General features: G+C 37.1%; 1 protein-coding gene across 1 annotated transcript in view; it reads right to left on the minus strand.

The window, feature by feature from the left end:
- The window catches only part of LOC129224208 (zonadhesin-like), a 133,589-nt gene that overhangs the window by 97,950 nt on the left and 23,185 nt on the right, over positions 1 to 12,454 (minus strand). Inside the window, exons 8-12 of the mRNA XM_054858626.1 lie at positions 11,286 to 11,408; positions 10,139 to 10,312; positions 9,767 to 9,889; positions 8,570 to 8,749; positions 1,141 to 1,326 (exon numbers count right to left, since the gene is read on the minus strand). Of these exons, the coding sequence (XP_054714601.1) occupies positions 1,141 to 1,326; positions 8,570 to 8,749; positions 9,767 to 9,889; positions 10,139 to 10,312; positions 11,286 to 11,408 (786 nt within the window). The remainder of the gene's footprint in view (positions 1 to 1,140; positions 1,327 to 8,569; positions 8,750 to 9,766; positions 9,890 to 10,138; positions 10,313 to 11,285; positions 11,409 to 12,454) is intronic.

The raw sequence follows: 12,454 nt of genomic DNA on the forward strand, positions 1-12,454 counted from the left end.
CGTTTTTTAACTTGAAATTAACAAAAGTGAACATGACAATTGTTCGATCATCCAAAAGTGTTGAAATTAAAAAGTACATGCAGTATTTTTTGGTTTCTATTTCGCACTTTTGTTGCATCAAAATGTGCCCTAAAATCAGTCTACGTCTTATGGGTTTCAACTTCTTCTTCAAAGGCACAAACTGATTTACCTGAAATATAACAGGGTGGACCAAAAGCACAGAACGCTTTTCATGCTTGAATAAAAAAAAATGAAACAGATTGAGACACACGTACGTTTTTTTTTTTTAATTGGAAAGACAACAGGAAACAGACCGAAAATAAAATTGGATTGTTGGGGACCTGTAAAAAGTCGTAAAAATGGGTACGACGTAGGAGTTTTTCCCGATTTACGTTTTTAAAATTTCATTATCTCTATGCATTAAACATCAGCCGAAGAAATTCTTGCGATGGCAACATGACATTTAGTACCTAAATTGAAATATGTCATAAATTCTATGGCTGACCTTCAATAAAGGTTAACATGCTGAGGTACCCACCTAGAGGGAGCCATGGCACAGACTGCGCAATTGAAATTTTTATTGTTGTTTTAGGGAGTATTATTTTGTTTTTGAGGGTTTTCTCACTTTGGGGGGTTTTCAGGAGGGAGGGCGCACTTGTTCTCGGGGGGATGGGCACCCTTGCTGACAGGGGTGACCAAAGTGAAAAATTGCCCTATTTGAAATGTCTTGGTTCCATGCAGTGAGGCTAAACCCAAAGTTTTTAAGTGCAACTTGAGTGATAATGTATATAAATTAATTAATAAACTCATTAATTGCATGACTCACCCTCAGTGCAGCAAAAAAATAGCAATTTCAGTATCAAAAGATGTTAAAAAATGTATTTTTCATGAAGTGTACTTTCATAACCTTTTTACAGAAGCCTTCCTTACAACATTTCTTTTCCTTTGGAGCGAAAAATATCTTCACATAAGAACTTCAGTTACATTCGATATGCAAAGTTGGTTCCTCAAATTATCAGCCCCTCAGGGCCATCGGAGCAAAATATCAAAGCCTAAGTTATCAATGAAAGAAACTGTGATAAATGCTCTAAACTAGGACGGCGATTGTTTACTAAACTCATGCGCAAGAGGATATTATACCTGGTTGACCTGGGCACTTGCCGGGTTTGATGCATTTCCCGTCTTTTTCTCTCTTCACTAGTCCCTCCTTGCAGAAGCATCCAGGAGGACCACATGCGCATCTAATTCCGGGATTGTGATAATGCTTGCAAGTATTTTTGCAGCTGGGGGTACATTGGTAGTACTGCTCATCTTTGCCACAATTGTCTGCAAGAAGGAAAGAGTTGAAGTTCGAAGAATATTCAGTTTTGCTCCAAAAGTGAACATGCATAAGATTAAAATGGTTTATGTGGAAACAACAAATAATAGAGATGACATATTCCATGTTACACCGTTGTAGCATAAGATGCGAAAACCTTTGTATGCTTTTTGCAACAAGTGGTTAATAGTTTCGAGTTTTAAAAAAATCCTATAAGGATGCATACAATAGGGAGCTACACGATATACAGTGCTGGTAAAAAAAAAATTGCATCACCCGCGAAATCCAAATATTTTTAGCATTTATAAGTAATTATAAAATATTTAACGGTTCTTGCATCATATAACACGAATTGGCATCGGTATGACGCAAGCTATTGCGTAAGATTGCATCATTCTTCTAACTGTATAAAAAAAAATAAGTTGAACGTTCGACGCATTCATTTGCGATCTGGAGTTGCAGTATGTTGAAATACGTTCAACTGACACCACAAAGGAAGAGTGTTGCCGTTGCATTGGACAAAGAAGAGTCGTCGTCACGTTCCATAGCAAAAAGAATAAATTGTTCGCAATCGACTTTTGTTCGACTAACTGAATAAGCTAAAGAGCATCGGAAGCACATTAAGGAAGAGTGGAAGTGGTCGTCCAGGAATATCCAGTGCAGCGCAGGACAGGTATTTGATACGACTCAGTCTTCGGTAGAACAGCATGGGAAAACGAATTGGGTGTTCACGCATCCACGTCTACTGTACGAAAACGACTGTGTGGTGTGGGTTTGGTGGCACGTCGACCACGAAAGAAGCCATTGTTGACCAAAAAAATGAGGAAACAGCGTCTAGACTGGGCAAAAGCTCACCAAAGGTGGACTGTCGATCAATGGAAATCAGTTGTGTTTTCGGACGAGTACAAATTCAATCTGCATGAGTCCAACGAACAGCACACAGTTAGACGACGCAAGGATCCCGACTGCATTCAACACACAGTCAAGCATTCCGTATCCCAGATGATTTGGGGATGTATTTCTGATCAAGGAGCTGGTGGGCTTCACTTTGTGCAATGGACAAACAGTAAACGCTCAGAAGTATATTGGCATTTTGGAGGAGAAATTGATTCCTACTATCCGGGATCACTTTACTTCAGTTCCAAACGTCCTTTTCCAGGATGATTCTGATCCGTGCCACATGGCAAAACTGGTAAGTAACAATTTAAAAATCTTTATCCTACCATTAGACTTAAATTGACATGGGGTTAAGTAATTATTTTTCTCTAAACTCACACGCAGGCTCAGAAATGGAAAAATGAGCATGGGGTCGCAGTTTGCCTTGACCCGGAAACAGCCCCGATCTAAATCCGATCGAAAATTGTTGGAATAGAATGGGTGTAGAAGTGATGAAACATAAGCCAACATCACTTGGAAAACTCCGGGAATCAATAACTCGTGTCTGGCACCATTGAGCTCAATAAAGAATACATTCAATCACTCATTCGTTCAATGCCCCGTAGGTCAAGCTGTCATTAAAGCTAGAGGCGGACCAACAAAATATTAGGTTATATTTTATGATGTTTAAACATTTCCATGTTTTTTTTTTTTTTTTGAACAGAAAGAGTGTTACAATTAAAACCTTTACTTACTTTTTCGTCGTCCACTTGGCAACGTGGATGCACTTCACATTGTACTTGTTACAGTTTTGGCCATGCATTTTCATAAATAAAGTAAACAACTATCGGATTCCTGCTGTTAAATGTTTATTTCATAACTTTTGCAGAATTTCACATACATTCATCGTTAATCAGTCGCCCAAAACTTCTCACACATCCCATTTTTGTGAAAATGCGAGGGTGATGCAATTTTTTTTTACCAGGCCTGTAAGTTGCCCCGCAAAGGAAAAAAACGGGATTTATTTGTGTAAGTAAATAAAGTTATTTTGGAAGAACATGTTAGAAATGCCCAGGAATTTTCAAACGCAGCAGAACTTCTCTTTAGCTGCTGTCTGATTTCTCGCTTAATATGCTCAAAAAATAGTCAGCACTTTGAAGTCTTGCGGTTTCTTTTTTTTTTTTTTTTTTTTTTTTTTTAACTGATGGATGGATAACAATTTGAAGTTCTTTTCCTGCGATATTTTTAGTTCTACTTTTTAAACCGCAGTCATCTTGGTTAAGTTGAAATTTAACCAAGTATTTAACAGTATTTTTACATGTTGAAATTGAAATAAATATTGTTCTTTAACAGAATATTTCCGAGCCTGTTCTTTGAAAAACCAAGAATTTCAGTAAAAACACAGGAGCAAAAACGATATTAGTTATTAGCGAACAGAAATACTTAATTTTTGAAGTTCAAAATTAAGACAAGTAAATGCACAACCTCATTTTGGAAGTAAAAACAAAATACCTTTAAAATCGGATTTTCTTCAAAGATTATGTTCACAACTAAAGTTTCAAATAGTGACAGTACCCCCAGGTTAATAAATAGATATAACTCAATGAATTTTGAGGAAAAAAAGTAATTCAAATTCGAAAAAAGAAGAAAGTTATTAATGCCATTGATCAGAATAACAGCATGGAGGACAATGACACTGCAGCACTATTCTAGAATAATATTAAGATTGCAGTTTTTAAGAATAAAAGGGTGATGCTTGTGTGGAAATTGAATTTGGGAAACAGTATTTTATCAGAGAGCAAAAAATAACAAGTTGCATGGAGATGTTTTAAGGTTAAAAGGAATTGTTTTTTTTTTTTGTTTTTTTTCAAATTTTTTCGATATTACTCCTTCTATAAACTTCACCTAAATCAAATCTTTTTTCGTGCTGAAAAAAATGAATTCCTTGTTACTTCGGAACACATGTATACAACTAAACTAGCAAGTTTGAGCGATTACACGCTAGTTTTCCGATTTCAAGTTTTTAAAAAATATAGGCATAATTTACGTCTTGCAGACAGCTTTTAACGCAGTCAACATACTGACGCGCATTAGCGGATACAGCCGGCGGGCAACCGGGCATTTTCCCAGTGGGCCGGTCATGCTTGAGGCCGATCAACTAACAGCAAAGTCTTTCGGGCCTGTCTACTAACAGCAAAATGTAAATTTTGCGCGCATGTGTTTAGAATAACGCAAATTCGCAAAACACAGCCTCAGCTCCTTTTTACGCATGGGCTAAAGCTTGCGGATGGAGGGAGGTAGGGCAGTCACATTGAGAAGGAATAGGCAGTCACCACAAGAGGGGGGAGGGGGAATTTCTGAAATGGGGCTGCCCAGGGCCTGATTACCACACAGGCTGACTAGGCCTAAGCCTGGGGTCCCACATTTTTTAAAGAATTATGCATAGCATTGAAAAGATATGAAAAATACATGATATTTAAAAAAAATAAAAAATTGTGACTAGTTAATTGGAAAAAACTTCTTTAAAGGGGAATTTTTAATCATTCTGCCAGTAACGAATTTACTTGGTCACGATTATGAGGGGGCCTAAATGGGATTCATAAATGCACATAAGTTATTTATACATAGTTGTGTGATTAGAAAAAGAGGCCTCCAAAAGGGCATTCGTGCTTTAAAAATGTAAATCAAACACTGCATAGTCTTCAGGGGGCCAAATTAATGTGGGCCTAGGGCCTCACTTTTAGTTAGTCGGACTCTGGGGCTGCCAATATATTTTTAGCGGTACAATAAAAAATAAATGAATAAATTAAAAAAGCAGGAAAACCTTAGCGGCCGTAAAAAGTTAAAATACTTTTGGTCTCTTTGACGCTTTTATTTACAAATGACAATACACAATTGCTATAAAATGCAACTTACAACAAGGGCCGACGTGAGGTCATGTCAGCTTAGTTGAAGAACAGGGGCCCGGCTAGGAATTGAACTCGTGCAGAGGGTAAAATATCCTAATGGTGAAAGGTGTAGAAGGATTCTTGTGAAAAAATTGACCTTTGTCATTTTTTTCCCGGATCCTCTTTTGCTCTCGGCGACCCTGTTTATACCAATTGGAATAAAAGTGACAAAATATGTTTTTCCGTAAAATTATTTAAAAATTTGCAATCTTAAAATAACATTGAGGAGTATCCAGTTTCGAAAATTTGCTGGAGGAAAGTACTTGAACCTCTCCCATTTTTTTAACATTCCCATAGATGGTCTAATACTGTGTTTTTAAATTAACAGTATCAAAATTTTTTTGGGAAAGTGCCCCGTCCCCTCCTCTCTCTCTCGGCATCATCAATGAAGAACGTTTTAATTCTCGTTTTAAGTGCTTCAATTTCGAAATTTTTTCCGGGGTGAGCCTCCTGAAAACTCCTTTTCCTAACATCACTGAAGGTCAGAAAAAATTTCGTTTTTGGAACTTAATTTTCGAGTAACTGCCGGTGTCCTAGTCTTTACCAAAAAAGGCTTTTAAGACTTCAATTTGAAATTTTTCAGGTTCTTAAAATCACTAAAGATCTTCTAAAAGTGCGTTTTCAGAGCAAATATATTTTTATAAATTTCTGAGAGAGCTCCCGGAACCGCTCTTCATACCATATACTCGAAGATAACTTAAAATTCTGTGTTTGGATTTTCACTTCTGAAAAATTGCAGCAGGAGAAACCCTGAACCTACGCTCCCCTAACATCACCAAATATTGTCTAAAATTGACTTTTTAAGACGACAATTTCGAAAATTTTCCGGGGGAGATGACCCCGCCCCCCCCCCTATTTCAGATTAAATGTTAATCTTTCCATTAAGTTTATATTGCTAATACTTTGATGACTCCCAGAAGCCAAAAAGCTAAGTCCCCTCTCTCTCTCTTTGTATTGATACATGTGTTTGAAAAAATATTAAGGGGCTGCCAAACTCGTACCCGGCCCCTCCCACCAGGTTTTAGACCTCGCATCGAGTCTGAGGGTTGTCAGGATATGGCAGCATAAAAAAGGGAATGTTTATGACAGGACCCAGTAATGTATGTTTGTGTCGAGGGACCCCTTCACGTTCTAAGACGGCCCTCGTCTTTCACCCATGAACTTCGCTAGATCAGTTTCATATAACAGGGCAATTAAGTTACTTGTTATGACTGCAGAAAAGGACATACTAGCCAAGCAGTGATATCATTATGGAAATATTCAATCAAATTCTGGTCATTATAAAAATACTTAAATGGACAGTTACAATCACAATTTTCCCCTAAGGTTTAGCTAATACTGTATCAATTTGTTCACCATTAAAGCGCAGAAGTGTTCCTATCTGTTAAATTTTGTTTAAATAAAACATATTTAGTTGTTAAGAATAATTTCCTCATATTGTCCTAATCGTTAGGTAAAATTTAATATCTATGGGGCCGCTACACCTCCTAATGCCAGGGCCGATTTTTTCAACCAATCCGCCACTGCTGACGCGAGTAGCTTTCAAAGACTAGGCAGATATTTTAGCGGGCAAAAATTACATTGTGATAGCTCATAAAAATCGGGAACAAATATAACTGCTAAGAGAACGCGTCAGCTGAACTCTTAGCAGCAGAAAGTTGGGGACACTCAATAGTCGCAAAAGGCTAATGAAAAATAAAGATGAAGAAAAAGGTAAAACGATTTGAGAAATTGACACGGAATTTTAACCGACAAAAAAGGAAATGGGGTAATATGGCTGATGCAAGTGCAGAAAACATTTACCATAGGTAACCATTATACCTGTATAAGTTTCGTTCGTACCGCTACTGGTCGCTACCGGTCGGTTGATCACATGACAGCTAATGACATCAGCGGTTATTCACCGGCTGTTCACCAACCGATGCTTCATCGAACGCTTTCGGTTGATTCCCGGTTACTTGCGCAGACGAATAACGCGCAGGTGAAAAATACTTACTATTGGTCAAAAATGTCAAGTGGTTCCATCAACCAGCTTAAATTGCGATCGACCGGCGGATCTGCCGGTGAAGCTATTATAGTCTAAGATCCCACTAGGCTTGAGACCTATCCTCATCGAGTTTCCTAAAATTGTTTCCATAGATGAAGAATAAAGGTTGAAAATAAAACTCGAAAGTAAGAATTTCTACCTCTTTCACATGAAATAATCAGATTTGCCAGGGGGTGAAAGGTGCCTAAAAATCAGAAATTTACCCTCATCGAGTTTCCGAAAATTGTTTTCATAAATGAAGAGTAAACGATGGAAATAAAACGCTTAAGTAAGGTTGCCTTCCTTTTTCGGGTCCCTAAACAAGGGATAAAAGGTTTTCAAAGAGGGAGATGATTTACCCCTCATCGAGTTTCCTTAAATTGTTGTCATAAATGAAGAGTACAAGCTGTAAATAAAAGGCTAAAGTAAGGTTTTCTACCCTTTTCCGGACCCTAAGCAGGGTTGCCAGAGGCTAAAAAGTGCCCAAAAATGAGTAATTTACCCTCATCGAGTTTCCAAAAATTGTTATGATAAATGACGAGTAAAAGCTGTAAAGAAAACGTTAAAGTAAGGTTGCCTACCTGTTTCGTGTGAACTAATCATTGTTGCTGGGGCTAAAAGTTGCCCAAAAATGAGTAATTTACCCTCATCGAGTTTCCAAAAATTGTTATGATAAATGACGAGTAAAAGCTGTAAAGAAAACGTTAAAGTAAGGTTGCCTACCTGTTGCGTGTGAACTAATCATTGTTGCTGGGGCTAAAAGTTGCCCAAAATTGAGTAATTTACCCTCATCGAGTCTCCAAAAATTGTTATGATAAATGACGAGTAAAAGCTGTAAAGAAAACGTTAAAGTAAGGTTGCCTACCTGTTGCGTGTGAACTAATCATCGTTGCCAGGGGCTAAAAGTTGCCTAAAAATGAGTAATTTACCCTCATCGAGTTTCCAAAAATTGTTATGATAAATGACGAGTAAAAGCTGTAAATAAAACGTTAAAGTAAGGTTGCCTACCTGTTGCGTGTGAACTAGTCATTGTTGCCAGGGGCCAAAAGTTGCCCAAAAATGAGTAATTTGCCCTCGTCGAGTTTCCACATAAATTATATTTTAAAAAATGTAGGTAAAAATATTACAAAACCACTGGTATAGGGTTGCCCAAGCAAAAGTCCAATCATAGGGTTGCCGTTTTTCAAAGTTTCAATATTGAAACTAGTGTCTGTGTGTCGTAGGGAAATAGACCTTTTAAACGAAGAGAATGGTTTTGACAAACGCTATGAGCTTTCCTCACGCGTATTTCTTAACTAATTTTATAACCTTCTACAGCAAGATTGAGCATGATGTTTTGGAAATAAAAATATACTGACGTGCACAAGTGTCAAGTAAAAAAGACGGTAGGCAATCACTTACTCTGTTCTTTTGGACAGTTTTCGGGCTTGACGCAAGTTCCATCGTCTGCTCTGACGTATCCCTTCTTGCAGAAGCAACCCCTGGCACATTTCCTGTTACAAGGTCTGGGCTCCGGCTCCTTGCAGGTCAAGGGACAGTGAGTGCCGCAATCTGAATATTCTTCATTTTTGCCGCATTTGCCTATGAAAATTGCAATTTTCGTGAGACACATATTGCAGTCATAAAATAACATATAGCAATCTCGATTTACCTGTGAAAATTGCAATTTTCGTGAGACACATAATGGAGTCATAAAATAACATCTAGCAATCGCGATTTACCTGTGAAAATTGCAATTTTCGTGAGATACATATTGGAGTCATAAAATACCATATAGCAATCTCGATTTACCTGTGAAAATTGCAATTTTCGTGAGACACATAATGGAGTCATAAAACACCATATAGCAATCTCGACTTACCTGTGAAAATTGCAATTTTCGTGAGACACATAATGGAGTCATAAAATACCATCTAGCAATCGCGATTTACCTGTGAAAATTGCAACTTTCGTGAGACACATATTGGAGTCATAAAATACTATATAGCAATCTCGATTTACCTGTGAAAATGCAATTTTCGTGAGACACATAATGGAGTCATAAAATACCATCTAGCAATCGCGATTTACCAGTGAAAATTGCAATTTTCGTGAGACACATATTGCAGCCATAAAATACCATATAGCAATCGTGATTCGGATTACCAATTTTTGAGTTAAAGAGCTAAGGGGAGTAGGGTAAGTACGCTCCCCCCAGTGGGTAATTCCACTCACCCAAATATCTCTAGAAAATTGTAGATTTGAAAACCTGCAATCGGCACTGTCACATAGAGATCGTCATTGTAAGTTCCCAGATTAGGCAGTCATTGTTGGAAAGAAAGTGTTTTTGTGTCCTCTCGTTTTTAGCTTGAAGTTGTTTTATTCAAAACGTCTACAACACCTAACTTGAAATTAAGGTGTGCATGCAAACTCTGGAATAATCTCTGATAATAAAATAAAGAACGATTCCATAAGCTTTCACCCACGAGTACTTCCCTCAAGTGTAAAGGATACCAGTAAACTAATCGGAAATATTTGGAAATGTGTTGGCAAAATTAGCTAGTCACATAAACTAGTCAAAATTAATCACAAAACCTGATGAACTTTCAAAAAACATACCTGGTGAATTTTGACATTTGCAACTTGGACACGGTTTTGTAGAATAGTCGATCTTGCAATCTTTGGGGCACTTGGGTGGATCACACTGCACCGGGGGTTGACCAGTTGGAGGATTCTCTCCACCTGCACATAACAGATGCAGAAAATCAAAGAGAAGAACACTTCTGATTACAAAAACTGATTCTTTTGTCAAAAAACTACTTTTGTCACTCTCAGCAACAGACTAAAACGCATTTGTCGATTCATAAGGAATCTGAAGTTCTTTTATGAAGCTAAAATCCAATTAAGGACCCGTCTAAAGTTTTGCTGAAATTTTTAGAAAAATTTTTTGTTATATTTTGTGAGAGCCCTAATTAGAATCTCGTTTTTTACCTTTCGGAGGACACTTTGACACAGGAATGCATTTGCCCTTGGAATCTCGGTGATAGTTTTTGATGCAGTCGCAGCCTTTGTTGCAAACCAGGAAATTGCACTTGCCCCTGATGTCGCATCCGTTGCAAGGGTTCACGCAGGTGCTGTATTTTTCGTTCTTTCCACATTTTTGTCCTGTAATGGAAGAAAAAGTTTGCACTTTTGTATGAGGTTCTAAATGCGTATAAGTTATTCCAACTCAAAATATGTTATTTTTATTCACTGGCACAAAAAAGAAACTTTATTCGTAGATTCAAAAAAAAGATTTTTTTTGAGCAATCACGATTGCTAATTGTTTTCATTTGACCGTCCTTGATGTCCGGCTCCTTTTTCAACCCCACCGTCCTCTGCAGGCGCGACTCCTCCCGGTAACCGCTGCTCCTGGTCGGTGGCTTCCATGTCCTACACACACGAACGCTCATACACACACACGCGCCTTTACACACATACGCCAGCGTGCATACACACAGGTCTACGCACACACACAAGCCTACACATACACAACTATACACACGTAACCGCCCAAGAGCAGGGACAGGAACCGTTTCTAGAAACAAGCGAATGGGGTAGTAACCAATGAGTAGGGTCCTGTCGCAACTCGTGATTGCGAAAAACATAATTTGAATTTAAAATTTCAGAATTCAAATTAATTTTGAAAATTTGAAAGGTGTTTTTTTTTTGTCAATAGTTATGAGGAATGTTTGTAATGGTTACTTGAAATACAGCGTATAAATGGTGATACAATGTTTTTCCAAAAAATTTGAATTTACTATTCACTGATTAAGTAGTAAAATGGAATGTGAAAATAAGAACTGAACCGTTGAAACGGTATTCTTCATCAAACTGTTCAGACGTTTGCTATCAAATCTCCAGGTAATCCAGAAGACTTCAAGAGCAATCTTCAAAAAGATCTGCAGAGTTTCTACACCATCAACATTCCCAGTACGTGAATAATAAAACTAGTAGTGTAGACACAAACAGATTGCGTATTCTATAATAATATTGCGCTCAATGAGATGAAGTGTTCTGACCCATCCCGATTAAACTTATAGTGGATTCACATCCGTTTCGAAAACAAAATCTGATAAACTTTCAAAGAAAAACATACCTATTGAATTGTGACATTTGCAACTTGGACATGGTTTTGTGGAATAGTCGATCTTGCAACCCTTGGAGCACTTGGGTGGTGAACATTGTACCGGTGGTTGACCTGTAGGAGGATTCTGTCCACCTGCAAATGACAAACGCGTAAAATCATAGAGAAGAACGATTCTGATTGCAAAAACTGAACCTATCGTCAAGGAATTACTTTTTTCACTGTCAAAAACACAAACTGAGACACATTTATAAATATCTAAAATTCCTTTGTGGTGAGATGAAATATAATTTTAAAGTCGTTATACACAATATATATATATATATGTATATATATATATATATATATATATATATATATATATATATATATATAAAGAAACACTATCATATATTGTATTTATAATCTGGACAAGTCAACCAAAATGAACTTCACTAAAAATGAACTTCACTACTCAGTTCAATACGCGCCACAGGCTTCTCTATGATACTGGTAGACAACACATTTGATAGCAATATAAGGAATGAACAAGAACGAAAAATTCTTATAAAAGAAGGAAAAAATGATAAAATCCCAAAATACCCTGGGGCCTCATCAGGGGGTACTCCCCAAGGGTAGGGAAAAACCATGAGATGTTTCGTGAGTGCTGCAGGCGAAATTTGCCTAAAAAAACAGCACTAGTCCCCTACATCTCACAAAACAAGCAATTGGGTTACTGAAAGTCCAGAATATCAGCATGACATGAAATACAAACATTGAACCTTTAAAAAAACGAAAAATACAAGTTTTATCTAAAGAAAATAGAACAATATATAAGCTACAAGATTTTTATATAAAGAAAATAGAACAACATTTAAACCACAAGAGAAACAAAATTCATACCTGAACTCAAAATCAAAGGAAAGAACACACAACCATCAAATTCATGGAACAGAAAAATCAAGGATCTGACAATTGACTATCGCTAGTCCTCCACAAGACTGCAAATGAAATGCTTCGTAAGATGCTCCGGATATTGATTTTCAGTTAGGGTAGCAGTTAAAATTCGAATCGCTGTTTTCAGATTTGTTTTATTATTGCATATTTTTTTATATCTAATAATTTGTGAAATGATTATATTTTTGAACACTTTTCTACTGACACAACTGTGAAAATGAATTAAAGAATACACTTTAAAATCA

This window comes from Uloborus diversus, chromosome 6, assembly GCF_026930045.1.
Source record: "Uloborus diversus isolate 005 chromosome 6, Udiv.v.3.1, whole genome shotgun sequence".
Classification (NCBI taxonomy): Eukaryota; Metazoa; Arthropoda; class Arachnida; order Araneae; family Uloboridae; genus Uloborus; species Uloborus diversus.